General features: G+C 42.9%; 3 protein-coding genes across 3 annotated transcripts; 1 reads left to right on the top strand and 2 right to left on the bottom strand.

The window, feature by feature from the left end:
• Positions 1-637: 637 nt before the first annotated feature.
• LOC133893655 (DNA-directed RNA polymerase III subunit rpc8-like) lies at positions 638-5,423 on the top strand. The gene is made up of 7 exons (XM_062334744.1): positions 638-967; positions 1,124-1,219; positions 2,030-2,117; positions 2,754-2,817; positions 3,287-3,356; positions 3,465-3,554; positions 5,095-5,423. Exons 1-7 carry the CDS (start codon positions 857-859, stop codon positions 5,173-5,175), a joined length of 600 nt encoding a protein of 199 aa, XP_062190728.1. The 5' UTR covers positions 638-856; the 3' UTR covers positions 5,176-5,423.
• Positions 5,424-6,534: 1,111 nt separating this feature from the next.
• Positions 6,535-8,947, bottom strand: LOC133892085 (uncharacterized). Its single transcript, XM_062332831.1, has 2 exons — positions 8,334-8,947; positions 6,535-7,118 (listed from the first exon to the last, which is right to left on the bottom strand). Exons 1-2 carry the CDS (start codon positions 8,854-8,856, stop codon positions 6,703-6,705), a joined length of 939 nt encoding a protein of 312 aa, XP_062188815.1. The 5' UTR covers positions 8,857-8,947; the 3' UTR covers positions 6,535-6,702.
• A 1,713-nt stretch (positions 8,948-10,660) lies between these two features.
• Positions 10,661-11,966, bottom strand: LOC133893103 (thioredoxin-like protein CDSP32, chloroplastic). The gene has a single exon (XM_062334067.1). The coding sequence runs from the start codon at positions 11,808-11,810 to the stop codon at positions 10,884-10,886; it is 927 nt and encodes a 308-aa protein (XP_062190051.1). The 5' UTR covers positions 11,811-11,966; the 3' UTR covers positions 10,661-10,883.
• Between the last annotated feature and the right edge of the window lie 2,166 nt (positions 11,967-14,132).

Genomic DNA, 14,132 nt, shown 5'->3' with positions numbered 1-14,132 from the left:
CTATATTTCTGTCACCCGTTGGAAGGTTAACATGGATCAAAATTGTCATGAAAAATTCTAAAAACATTTTGTGGTGTAGATGTTATCTATGACTTCTCTTGATCCAAATTCTTTAAGAAAGTGATTATTTAAGATTAATTCTATAGAGGAAGTGATTATGTGCGAAAAATAAATTAGAAAAACTATTTTTTAGCTCTCAGCATCTATTTTATTTAAAAAAATCACTTTAAAAGATAAAACTACAAACTATCGTTTTACATAGCTCTCCCTGATTCAAAGACTAGTATCGTTTTACATAGCTCTCCCTGATTCAAAGAGCTAATCTGAGACCTTTCCTAAACAGACCTCTAGCTCTCTATAAAATTTCAACTCAAATAGTTACTTATACAATGAGAAAGAAACAAGTTTCAAGATCTTATGCCAGTTGCAAAACTTCAAAATAGATGTATATATTTGCAATTTTCGAATTTTAAAAATATAAAATAAAAAAGGTCCAAGATTTTGAGCTGCCCGACCCGCCCTATTTAGCCCATCGGCCCGCCTAGCCCAGGTTTTTCCTTATGAAGCTGGAGATGGCGGCCCATGCAAACTACAAGGCCCATTTTTTGCCTAACAAGTGGGCCCGACATGACCCCTGAAACCCTGACCTCGCGCCGCCTCCCTTCCGGTCGCCGTCCCGTCGTCCCGTTGCCGGCCCCCCTTTCCCCCCGCCGTCCGGTTGCCGTCTCGCTTCCTTCCCCTGTCGTCCGGGCCGGGTCCAGCGCCTGCACCGCCTCCGTTCGGCGCATCCCTCGCCGACCGCCTGCCTGGTGCCTCCTCGACTCCCTGCTCTGTGGCGGGTGGGTAGGCGGGCGGGATGTTCGTCCTGAGTCAGATTGAGCACGAGCTGCCGATGCCGCCGCACCTGCTGAGCCGGCCCCTGGTGGACGCCATCAAGGCCGAGCTCGAGAGGCTCTTCCTGGACAAGGTAACGCCGACTTTCGTTTTTTTTTTCTTTAGCCGTAGCATTAGCATTGGTGAGGCAAATCTGCACAAAGTGTTAGAAATGCTTGAATTGAATCCTATGCTCCACCTTGCTGGTTACTAATTGTGTGTATCTGTATGTTTTTGGCGTGTGATGCAGGTCATCGCGAATCTCGGCCTGTGTGTGTCTGTCTACGATATCCGATCCGTTGAAGGCGGGTCCATCCATCCAGGAGATGGCTGCTCGACCTATAAAGTAATGCTTGTCTTCATTTTGGTTTTCCTCTTATGTTCAAGTTCTTGAAGCATGGTATGCTTGCCTTACAATGTTCTGTGGAAAGTAAATTCGTGGCAGAGAGTGACCTCCCTATTCACGCGAGCTCGAGTGTTACTTTGTTGCCTTTTCGTACTCTCTAATTTGTGCGATCAATCTGAAGACTTTAAGTGAAGTGTGTGTTACTATTTATTTTTCTGCTCAGGTTCCTTCTCATTGGTCTTCACTAAATTACTTGAAAGCGTTCCTTAATAGTGCTTAGCATTTGATTGTTGTGCTTGAATGGAAATGGTAGCTTTTGTGACTGATCCTAAACACGTGTTGCTACGTTGATTTCTTATCCTGTCAATGGCTTCTCTTGTATGATAGCTATTTGCATATCATTTGTAAGGCAAAATATGCACATTTTTCTGGCATTTCTCTCTTTGCAATGGCTTTGGCACACAGACACTTAACAATTTAGTTCAAACTGTGACAGTTCCTTTCAATTTGTATGCTAAGGTCCAGTTTTCCCCCTTGTTGTAAAATAATGGTGACTATTTCTGTGCCTTGAATTGGCAGTCTATTCTTGCTTGTGTGCTACTTGTTAACGACTTGATGGCAGCTTAACAAGTCATGATACATGAATGACCCATTATAACTAGATTTTACACTTTTATTTTAACAGCGTAGACCCTTTCTTCTGGCATTGTATTAGTATAAAGTGTGTGATCTCTGGGAAGTTATTTATTTCAATTCCGAGACTACACTTTGCATATCATGCTCAGATTTTCTTCTTCCTATTTTGGATAGGTTTCCTTTCGTTTGTTGTTGTTCAAGCCCTTCAATGGGGAGGTTCTTGTTGGGAAGATCAGTGGATATGACGATAAGGGGTTGCAAGGTGAGTTCACTTTTGGAGAACTGCTTGTTTAGCAACCTCTTAATTCCTTTACTTGTTAGGATTTGTCTATGATTCTTTTTCGGTACTTACACTTATCTTCCCATAACATTCTGCACAGTTGCACTGCATGGTTTTTGTTCATATTTTCATATAACAATATGTCCATCTAACTTATAAACAAAAGATCCAAACTTTTGGGTCATGTCTAATCGTTGCCATGCATGAATAAACTTTGAGCCTATTAGCCTAATATGTCCACACAGTGACGGAGCTTGAAGAACAATAGGGGGGGGGGGGGCAAGCTATAGAAAAGATGCTAGGATTATTATTTTTCTCAGTGTACAAATGGTAAAATTAGATACTTCCTTAAGAATTTTGTAGAAGCAGGAGAGGCCATGGCCCCCTTTAGCCACAATGAAGCCCCGCCACTGTGTCGACACTAGTATTTCTTCATGGAATATAAATTTTATTTTGACAAGCATGGTACATTAGCTGGTTGCTATAAAATTAAAATGCTCCCTTCCTGTTCTGAAAATTAAATGAAACATCATATATATGTTATCGTTATGCAACTACATTGGAAAAGCTGCATACACAAATGATTGGTTTTAGCTAATATACCTGCTTCTTTTGCAGTTTCGCTTGATTTTTTCAGTGACATATGCATTCCTGGACACTTGATGCAGTATGGCACAGTGAGGTTGAACACCACTCTATTTGTTGATTTTGTTGTTGCAGTACAGAAATCACTAGTATTATTTAAAATTGAGGTTATTATTTGCCTCTGGAGTTATATCATACAAGTTGATTTTGATTTATCTTGGATTAACATTTCAACTATTCATCTTTTACATCTCAAGTATCACCTAAATTACCTAAGTTATCCTGTCAATGTACTCCATTTGACTTTAATAGTTATGGACATAAATGCCATAACATTAATTTGTCAGAAACTAAAACAAAATCGTGACTGGGAAAAAAGATAATGATGTTTGCACTTTCCAGCAAGTAGATAACACTTCCAAAATAGCTAGAAAAACCATAGTTCAACTTGTACTGCATTGATAAAACACTGATCTTTTCCTCCGTTTCTAAGGAAAGAATTTTCAGCATAAAGTTCTGTCATATTTTCTTTAGTTCTCATTTTTTTTTGTTCATTCAATTTCCAGGGGACCAGATGGTCGGTGGATGCTGAAGACTGAAGATGGTGATGAGCTTTATCTAGATCTAGACGATGAGGTGTTTAAATTTGGCCTTTGTTTGTTTTTTTTTTTAAATTCAAAGCAGTGATTACTTCCTATTGTCACTGCCCACACTAAACTCATGATCAATGCAATCACTGTGCAGATAAGATTCTTGGTATCTAGCACAAAATACCCGCCTATCCCAGTGGAGCAAAAGGAGGACGACCCGCCATTTGCTCCAATGCAGATTGTTGTAAGTGCTCTTCCTTGTATACATACAGCTGTACATATGCCCAATCTAGCTCGGTTTATATTCATGGCCAGTCATTTTTGACTAATGTCATCTCATGCTATGGCTAATGACTTTTAAGTTGAATCTATACCCATGATTATTCTGTAGGATAAATTCTTATGCATCACTTCAAGTTGTACGTACACAATGTTTGGTTTTTTTCGTTAAGTTGTGTCATTTACTTTTGATGTGCTACATCCAAGTTGGTGGCTTTTCCGCCTCTTTTTTTTTTTTTTTTTTACAAAAGAGATGTGTTCTAGAATATATGTTGGAGTGGAGCCCATGTGGGCCTTAGGCCTTCGTCTCTTTCAGTTTGTATGAGAAGCATTAGTCCTAAGTTACCACTTCATGACTCTACGTGTGTACACATGGGAAGTGGAGAGGTCATGTGAAGCGTGTGATCGATGGCAAGGCAAAGGCTATGATTACAAACACACTAACATACTTTTTTATTTTTGGGTGCATATAGCTGAAATTGTGTCTGTGTCTGCATTACTTGTTGGCATTGCCATGCGGAACCTGTCATCATGCACAGTGTCATCATGTCATCATACACAGTGTCATATCAACATTGCATTGATTGCCTACAGAACTAGCAATTTACACAGAAGTAATGTTATTTGCTATGCATGCCATGTCATATCACATGGTGTCAAATCTAACACACTTAAGTCTAACACCCAATTCCTTTCACTGATAGTCTATACAACTAGCAGTTTACACTTCTGGTATTTAGACCAGCACAGAGTCTTCAAAGAATCTATAATGGATGTAGGACTAAATTCTCTTCTGCTAACAGACATACAAAACTGGGTGTTCTCGGAAAATAGAGACATCTTTGAGACACATAATATCTACTTTTCTTTGGTTATTACGACTTCAAGAGAAAGAATGTGGATACTTGAATTCAAAGCCTCTTAACTTTTGAATAATTTCTAGCCTTATTTAATGTATTTTTCTAGTTGTGATGAACCCCATGGTCTGGTTTTATTGTGTTCTGATGCCCTTAGGCTATCTCCAGCAGCTATCTCAAATTTTCATCCTCAAAAATACTATTACAGTATCCTCTATCACTATTACAGCATCCCTTATTTTTTCCATTTCCAGCAGCTACCCTATTTCCTATCTTCTACTCCTTTTTTTCTCTCCCTAGATCCGCTGTCAGCCTCTGTAAACAGCGGTGCTACAGTACTGCTACAGTACCCGACGCCTTTTTCTGTCTCCGGCCCCGTCAGCCACTGTAAGCAGCGTTGCTACAGTACTGCTACAGTGATAAGTGCTGCTACAGTAGTCCGCAAAAAAATACAGACCCCAGTCTCTCTCCGCAACACTGCAGCGTCACTGTTTGGCACTGGATGAGGTATCTACTTGAGTGCAATTTCCAGTGCTACAGTTCCTTGCGGAGTACTGTACCACTGGATACATGTGCTGCTGGAGTTGGCCTTATGCTGAAGTTTGTCCTTGCATGCTTTGGTGAGTAACTGCAGTAATGCTTTTACAGGGAAGTATAAAAGGAGATGGTCTGGGTCTTCTTGCTTGGTGGGCAGAAGATGAAGAGGGGAAGGAGGTGGCAGAGCAATAGCAGCATGCTGCTTTAGGGAACTCTTTGTGTAGTTTACAAATTTAGCTTACTAGCATGTTAAGAAATTGTATCTAGCAACAGTAACATGATATTTTAGGATCCAACCCGATTTACATGTTTTATGTTTTTCAAGTTATTTGTGTTAAATCTGCTCTAGCACTGTAAGTATTCCCTGCTGTTACTGCTGCTGCCACCTACAGCCGTCAATTTCAAGTATAACTACCAAAGAAAAGTAGGTCAGATTCTTAGGGGAAAGTATGCATGTACCATCCAGAATTTTTTTGAACATTTTTGTGTGCCAGATATGTAATCTGATAATCTGGAGATTTCTCCTCGTAACTTCATCCCAACACCATGGAAGTACACCTTTTATCTAGTTTCTGATAACACCCCAAGTAAAGATGGTCAAATGGATTAATCGGGCCGGCCCGGCACGGGCCCATCTCGGCACGGCCCGAAATCGGCACGGCCCGATTGGCCCATTTACTGTTACGGGCCGTGCCGTGCCGGCCCGCGTGCCGAGCCGTCGGCCCACGGCACGGCCCAACTGTCACCGTGCCGTGCCGGGCTGGCCCACAGCACGGTCGGCACGATGGGCCCGGCCGGCACGATGGGCCCGTTCGGCACGATGGGCCCGTTCGGCACGGTGGAGGCACGATGGGCCCGTTCGGCACGGTGGAGGCACGATAGGCCCGTTTGGCACGACGGGCCCGACCGGCACGGTGGAGGCACGACGGGCCCGACCGGCACGGTGGAGGCACGACGGGCCCGGCCGGCACGGTGGAGGCACGTTGGGCCCGTCAGCACTCAAAAAAATAGGAAAAAAATCAAAAATAATAGCTAAAAAAATCCAAAAAATAATAAAAAAATATGGAAAATAAATACATAACATCTTTATTGATTGGTTGCCTCGTTAAAAACCTTTCTACTAGAAGGAAAAAAGAGTACAACCAATGATTATGCTTCGAAAATTACATGGTTTCATTAGAAACTCCAGAATTTTGCTTGCAATTTTTAATATGCTTCCTCAAGTGTCCCGTTCCATGTGAAGATCTGGCACCTATTTCTATACTGCATATATTACACTTAGCAAATCTTACCTGTTCCCCGTTAATTTCTTTGAAGACCTTTTCAAAATGTTGCCACACTTGGGACCATGCACCTGAGTTCTCGGCGTCTTGATCCATGAATTGAAATATGGAATTAGTTTCCTGATGTGAAGTGAATACTGGCTACTTGGCTAGCAAATAGGAAAAGAGAGATGGGTGGGCAGGATGGGCAATGAGAATACATGGAGTTTGAGATGGAGTAGATGGTATTTATAGGCCACGATGAGAGGAGAGGTAGGTGGGGGTGGGGCCGCGGGGGGTATTTTAAAAAAATAAACAAAAAACATGAATAAAAAAAACTTAGAAATAATAGGGGCACATGATTAATTCTAAAAATGAGCTTTATTGATAGGTTGCCTCATTAAAAACCTTTCTAGCAAAGGAAAAAAGAGTACAACCTAGCTCAGAAAATTTAAAATTACACGTTCTCATCAGCATCTAGATACAAATTTTGGAATGATTCTTCAAGCTCAGTATTTTCCGCAGTGTGTTGCATTCGTGCTTCAGCTTGTTCCCAATCCTTTACTATGGTGAGTATTTCAACCATCTCACTTGACAAATTTGTTCTTCTCTCTTCGATTATTCTTCCTGTAAGACTGAAGGCAGCCTCAGAAGAAACTGTAGATACAGGAACCGTTAACAAATCTCGCGCTAACAGTGAAAGGACTAGATAATTCGTCTTGTGCTCATGCCACCATTGCAGTATGTTGAAGTTTTCTTGTTCGTGGCTGATAACGTCACTGTCGATGAAGGTAGTTAGCTCCCCTCCGGATGTTGGAATTCCGGTGCCCGTAGACGATCGTGACGAAGAGTCTGAACTTCTTGATGAAGAACCTGCACCAAATATTTCCCCCCACGTTGTCGTCTTCTTACTTGTTGTGGGTGCTAGTGGAGGTCGTTGCAAGCGAACTCCGCCATACTTTGTTTCATATTTACTATAAACTTTGAATAACTTAGAACGAACATTAGTATAATAATTAGAATAATCATGGCCAAGAGCATCACCTAGAATTGCGAGAACTCTACAGAAAGCTGCAATTTTAGCTCTAGGATCTAAAATAAAGGCAAAAGCGTATAACAAAGGAATTTCTTTCCAATACTTTAAGAATTTAGATTTTATAGGAACTACACAATCTCTTAAAAGATTGTCATTTTCATAGTTGTTTAAATGAGTAGCAATTTCAACAATATTATGCACTACTAAACAAGATGTTGGATAATAAACTCCTGATAAACTCACAGTTGAATCATAAAAAAATTCAAGAAACTCCAGTATCCTTTCAGCAACATACCAATGCGCTTCCGTGAGTAAAGTTTGACCCCCATGCTGATGGTAATGTGTATGAATAAACACACCAAATGTGCTCTTATATGGTATAATATTTTTAAGCATCAAGAAAGTAGAGTTCCATCTCACTGGCATGTCCAGAGCAAACTTACGTAGACGCACACCCATTGCAACACAATACTGTTTATATGCTGCAATTCGTTGGTTAGAGGAGTTCACAAAAGATATTGCAGTACGAAAATCTTCTAAGTATCGCGATAACCTCTTCAAACCGGATTTTACTATAAGATTGATAATATGACAAGCACAACGTTGATGTAACAAGAAAGATTCAGCATAAGTACTAAACAACGGAGTAAGAATATCCATTGCTCTAGAATTTGCACCGGCATTATCTAAAGTGATATAAAATATTTTATTCGTGAGGCCAAAGTCTGCAACTACTTGAGATATTTTTTCAGCAATATTTTCACCGGTATGCGCGTTGTCAATCAAGCGAAAACCTATTATTCTCTTTTCTAATTCCCAATCATTATTAACAAAATGAGCAACCACACTAAGATAATCCTCTCTAGCCCTACCTGCCCATATGTCCGAGGTCAAAGCAACTGAAAATGTACATGTTTGCAACATTTCTTTAAGTTTGCTACGACACGTATTGTAGTATTTTACCATATCCCTACTAGTTGTCTGTCTAGAAACATGCGTGAACCTAGGATTATGAGCTTGCTTAATGTAATCTTCAAATGCAGCAGACTCACCGATATTGAGTGGTAGATCCGCTCTTGCAATGAAGCGACATAGCTCTTTTCGAGCATTGGCAGAGTCATACTCCCAATGATGAACAGAGCCGTCGGGGTTGTACTGCAACACCGTCTGCTTCATGGCTGCTCCACTCTTTCGCTTGCAACTTATGGCGTGCCTCTTCAAGTGCCCCGTTCCACCCGAGGGCTTTGCAGATAATTCATTTTTACAAATATAACACTTAGCATACCTGACACTTACCCCATCTTCCTCTTTGTAGATCCTTTCAAAGTCTTGCCAAACTTCGGAAGTACCGGCTCTTGATCTTTTAGACCCGCTGCTTGCTAATGTGTGCGCACTTGTAGAGCCTGACGATGGCACTCCTGCTGCATCACCTGGATCTGGATGTGAACCAACCGGAGGTTCACCGTCGGGTCCATCATCACCTGCAGCACTAGTATCAAAGGGGCCGTAGTCTCCTGTGAGTCCTTGGAGAAAAAAATCATGATCTATGGATGTATCATGATCACCGGCATCCATGATCAATGTCGAATGACACTACAAAAATTGCAAATATTCAGAGTTAGAAATAATCAAATAATAAAACTAATAATAAAATAAGACTCAACAACGATGCAAAAAAATCACCAATATTTCTTCAACTTCAAGATAGCAAATCAGCAGGATGACGATTTTGGAATTGCTCGGATTTTTTTGCAACAATTCAAACTAATTTTGCCAAATTATCGCTAATTCTCACGAACTTTGAGACAAGAATGAGAGGAGGAAACAAGAGAGAAAATGGTGTTGCTGGTGTGGAATGGAAGGGCAAGGTGCTCCTCTATTTATAGGTGAAAAATGGTGATTTTTGCAATTTTTTTTCGAATTTTTTGGAGCTCAAACGGTCATAAAACGGCTATAAAATTCAAAAATATCGAGTTAACGGGTTAAACGGGCCGTTCCAGGCCCGTTTAACCCGTTAACCCGCGTGCCCCCGCCGGCCCATCGTGCCCCACGTGCCGGCCGGGCCGTGCCCCCCGCGGTGGGCCGTGCCGTGCCGTGCCGGCCCGGCCGTGCCGTGGGCCGCCACGTGCCGAGCCGGCACGGTGGGCCGTGCCTTGCCGGGCCGGCCGTGCCGTGATGGGCCGCCGCGTGCAGTGCCGGTCCGACCCGGCCGTGCCTCCTGGGCCACCCGTGCCTGAGCCGGGCCGTGCCGGTTCGTGCCGTGCCTGTGCCGCCCGTGGGCCGGGTCGTGCCCGTGCCGGCCCGACTCGGCCGGGCCGTGCCGTGCCGGCCCGCCGTGCCGCGCGCTCGGCCCAGGCACGGCCCGTGGCCTCGTGCCGTGCCGGCCCGGCCCATCTCGGCTCGGGCCGGGTCGTGCCTACAGTTCCGTGCCTCGGGCCGGCCCAATAAGCACGGCCCATTTGGCCATCTTTAACCCCAAGTAAGTAGCTGGGTAAAAGATCTGGAGGTGAAAGCAACAGTTGATGCATAGTTTGCTGTGAAGTGTGAACTGGTGGACTAGATGACATTGCTGTTGATATTTCTTTTTCCCACGGCGTAGCGGGCAGACTTTCTGTGCTGCACTTTGTCTTCTGAAAATAGACGTGTGGTGATATTTACTGACCCGGTTGGACTTTGCAAATGTTTGGTGAGCTTGGTTTCTTGCTTTGCATATTTTTGTTCTCTGTATATTCTACCTAATGCCTTTCATTGTGTAGCATGCTTGACAAAACCTTTGGAGTTTCAATGCTTGAAACCAACCTAAAATCTTCCTAGCTAGGACCCTTGTTGGACACGTAGCATCGTCGAAGAAAACTACTTATGCAAAAAAAGAAAATCACTTGTCTGAAAGCTCACATCGATCTGGTGATATCGTCAGAATTTCTGGTTGAACTTCAACAAATGTTTGGTGAACTTGTTCTCTTGTTGAGTAGATTTTTGTGTTGCCTTTCAGGGTGACGCGTGCTTGAAAGAGATTCTAAGATCTTTTTTAGATAAACCCTTGTTGGACAAAACATGTAAACTCAGAAAGGAAATTGGACAGGCAAGCATCATAGATCATCATAGTAGAATTAAAGTTGCAAAAAAATAGCAGCTGTAACATTTTAAAATTGTACTACCTCTGTTATCAAATAAATATTATTTTAAATACATGTAGTTAAACTTTTAAAATTTTAATCATTAATACACATAAAATTGCTACAACTCGACATACACAAATAATACGAGCGGATTCACCATAAAAAATACTTTCATATGACTATATACTTAACAAATTTCATTAAAAAATAATTATAAAAAGTAATGTTAAAATATATGTATTGGAGCCCGTGTCTATGTCTAAACGCATGGAAAAATTGAAGTAGTACTATTACTATAGCATGTGATTGACAGAAAAGTATGATCCAAAATAAACAGTCTAAACATCGACCAATCATCGATGGATGTCGCAGTAATTTTACACTTCTTTTCAATTCGGTCTCCATTCATGTGTGTACCACTAGAATTTTCCTTTGTAATGCTGCTGCTTCATGACGTTGGAGACTGGGGGTTGGTTGTTCACTTCAGTATGTGACCCTGACGCCACTGTATCTGAGGATCTCGCCGACGAGCTCCCCCTTGCCGGAGCCGACGTAACGTCCGGCGATCTTGCCGTCCTTAATGAAAAGGAAGGTGGGCACCTCGACGACCTCCATGTCCTTGAGGAACTCCATGCAACTGTCGTTCTCGTCGCCGTTCATGCGCGCGAACACCGTGGTCTCGGCCATGGTCCGCGACAGCTTCACCACGGTGGGGTACACCTTCACGCAGGGCCCGCAGTGCTTGAGCCCGACGTCGAGCACAACCAGCTTCCCCTTCTCGCCGCGGTGCTCGTCGATGAGCGCCTCCACGTCCTTCCGCGAGTGCAGCTGCACCACCGCCTGGTGGCTGTCGCCGTAGTAGAGCACGTCGCCGGCGAGCTGCTCGGGGCCGATGCCTTCCTCCTCGTGCACCTTCTCAGCGCCCTTGTAGAAGGTGAAGTGGGGCACCTGCGTGATGCCCTCCCGGCGGCACAGCTCCTTGGTCGCCTCCGACTCGTCGCCCATCACCAGCAGGAAGTTCACGTCGCCGCACGTGCGGCTCAGCTCCACCATGGTCGGGTAGATGCGGCCGCTGCTCGCGCTGTGGCTCGCCGCGAACTCCACCACCACCAGACGGTTCTTGGCCGCCTTCAGCGCGCCGTCGAACTCCTCGATGCTGTGCACCTGCACCACGCGCTCGTCCCTGCTCTTGCCCTTGCCAGAGGACGGCGCCGGCTGCGCCTTCTCCGTGCCGGAGACCGCCGCCCTCGGAGGGCAGAGCACGGTGTGCCGGCTGCGGCTACTCTTCGCCGACGACGCCGGCAAGAACCTGACGATCTTGCCGCTGTTGCCGCCGGACGGTGCGGTGTTTAGGCTGGCGGTGGCGGTGGAGCTGGCAAGGGTGGACATGAAGGTGGCGGTGGAGGCCATTGGTGCGGTAGGAGCTTAGTCGGATTGCTGCCTAGCTAACTAGCTAGTGATGATGGAAGTGAGCCGATCTTGGTGCTGCTAAGAATGAAGGGAAGGAGGGAGAGAGGAAGGTGGAGGGGGCAAAAATAGGATGTGAGAGAGGCAGCTGGATATCCACAAAAAAACTGGCCTCCAATCAAAATCCATCCACTCAAGGTGTGGCTTGTGGCTGGTGTTCCATTCATTTTTCGGGCGGGGGCTGATTATTTGCTACTGCACTTTTGCTGGTTTCTGCTTGGGCCAGTTGAGGTTCTAGCCTGGGTAGGGACATTATGTCATAGGATGATTCACAAGTCAATATTTTGTTAAATTTATGGAAGGAGACTAAATGTTCCACTTCTTGAAAATCTAATAAAATGTTGCAAATGGGTTATTCTTTTGTCTAACTAGACTCATAAGGTGTCAGTGTAGTTAACTTTAATCTTACATTACATGTGAAATTATATGTGCTAAAGTTTTATTACAAACAGATTACAAGTAGAAGTCATTCGCCAGATTTGTTCAACCATAACTTCAGGCAAATTCGGATTAAAACTATGAGCTGCTATATTATCATTATCATTTGTGAAGTGTACGAGACACTCGAAGGAAGGAAGAGGATGACCATGACTTCTTCTGCGCTTCTGCCTCTAATTTTGTTGGTTCTTATGCGGCACGAGTTAATTAAGTTTGGTCAGCTTGCTGGCCCTATAATGTAAACTTCGGTCAATATGTCTTGTTTATTGCTTACTTGCTTATATCGGTTTTCATTAATCGTGAGCTAAACCCTTGTATCGCAGTTGAAATCTTGGATAGCTATGGGAATATGCGACAATTGCTGCCAAAGGATGTCCCGCGCTTGTTCGTGAGATGGTCTTGTTCACCTCTCTACACGTGGTTCGTTTCTTAGGAAATTTTGACCTGAACTTGTGCCGACCACATCTAAGGGCGATTGGAATTTCTCATAGATCACTGCATGAAAAAAAGGGCTTCAGTAACGGGTCTCACATCTGTTATTCTAAACGCGTTACTGATGAGTTGTCAATAGTGATGGGTTACATCGTGATCCATCACTCATGAGGTAATAGGTGACGGGTCATAACCGTGACCTTTTACTTATGAGATTATATGTGACAGGTCGTAACAGTGTTTCATCACTAATAACCGAATATAAGTGATGGATCATAACAGTGACTCGTCACTTATGACTGATGAACGTTTTTTAGTTTTTGGATTAAAAAAGTCAAAAAATATTTTTTCCATGGAGCCATGCCAACCATAGGGGCCCACATATGCCCCACAAGCCATGTCATTTTTCAAATTATTTTTCAGTCTACGTTCTGTGAGTCTCGAACTCGTAACCTCCCCTCATGCATGTAGCTCTCTTACCACATCACCTATCACATAGTTATGATAGACATCGGAGATTTATCCTTTTAACCTTCTTTGCCAAAGGTCATAAGTGACGGGTCATCTATAACAGGTTAGAGTAATGACTGATTTTGCCAAATTTCGTCGAGGATTATAATTTACATATAATTTTTTTCTTCATCCAAATTTGTACAAATATTTTATAAATTTATGAATATCTCATCCAAACGATCGTAATTTAATAGGTGATCCGAAGTACCTTTGGTAAAACAGACATAACTTTTGCATACGGACTCCAATTTTGATGTTTTTTTGACTCTACGGACATCTAAAAAAAAGTCACATCTGTTTCTCCGCCACTTCATTGGGTTTGGCAAAAAATTTGGAGCCAAATTCGGCTAGGAGGATTGAATTCTTGCCCTATGAAGTTTTTGCACCGTTTTTGGAACGTGCATTTGTGTCCATAACTGCCACCCCTTACATCAAATTTGAGTAGAAATGTACAATAGTTCATATTCTAGTGTCGTTGAGGTGAGAAAAATAAGAGAAAAATAAAAATATATATTTGAATTGGTCATTAGTGAATATATAAAGCCTTATGGTGATTCTGTTGAAGTTAAAACTATTCACTTTGGAGTTGTTAAATACTCCCGCTGTATTGCAATATGTATTCCTTTTCTCAGGCAATTTTCATGAGCAATCACCTAAAGGCACCAAAATATCTAATAATGCATATCTCCTGTCATATTTTTTCTCCTTTTTCTTTTGTTATGTTCTTGATTATGCTTATATGTGGATAAATTCTTACATTTCTCGAACTTGGATTTAACAACTTGTTGACTACGATTAGCCCAAATAGCTTCATATTTTGTTACAATTAAGTGCTTATTTGTCACATTTGTATTCTCATCAAGATTGGGCTTTCAGGCTTTC

This window comes from Phragmites australis, chromosome 15, assembly GCF_958298935.1.
Source record: "Phragmites australis chromosome 15, lpPhrAust1.1, whole genome shotgun sequence".
NCBI lineage: Eukaryota > Viridiplantae > Streptophyta > Magnoliopsida > Poales > Poaceae > Phragmites > Phragmites australis.
Note: the sequence above shows the minus strand (reverse complement) of the source record. Positions and strands in the feature narration are given on the sequence as shown.

Bases quoted from the DNA above. Each gene is read 5' to 3' on its own strand.
- LOC133893655 (XM_062334744.1), top strand. From the start codon at position 857: ATGTTCGTCCTGAGTCAGATTGAGCACGAGCTGCCGATGCCGCCGCAC. The intron at 1,220-2,029 runs GTAATGCTTGTC...TATTTTGGATAG, and splicing joins ATGGCTGCTCGACCTATAAA to GTTTCCTTTCGTTTGTTGTT. The intron at 2,818-3,286 runs GTTGAACACCAC...TTCAATTTCCAG, and splicing joins ATGCAGTATGGCACAGTGAG to GGGACCAGATGGTCGGTGGA.
- LOC133892085 (XM_062332831.1), bottom strand. From the start codon at position 8,856: ATGGATGCCGGTGATCATGATACATCCATAGATCATGATTTTTTTCTC. The intron at 7,119-8,333 runs GTGAGTCTGCTG...TATTTGGTGCAG, and splicing joins GGATCTACCACTCAATATCG to GTTCTTCATCAAGAAGTTCA.
- LOC133893103 (XM_062334067.1), bottom strand. From the start codon at position 11,810: ATGGCCTCCACCGCCACCTTCATGTCCACCCTTGCCAGCTCCACCGCC.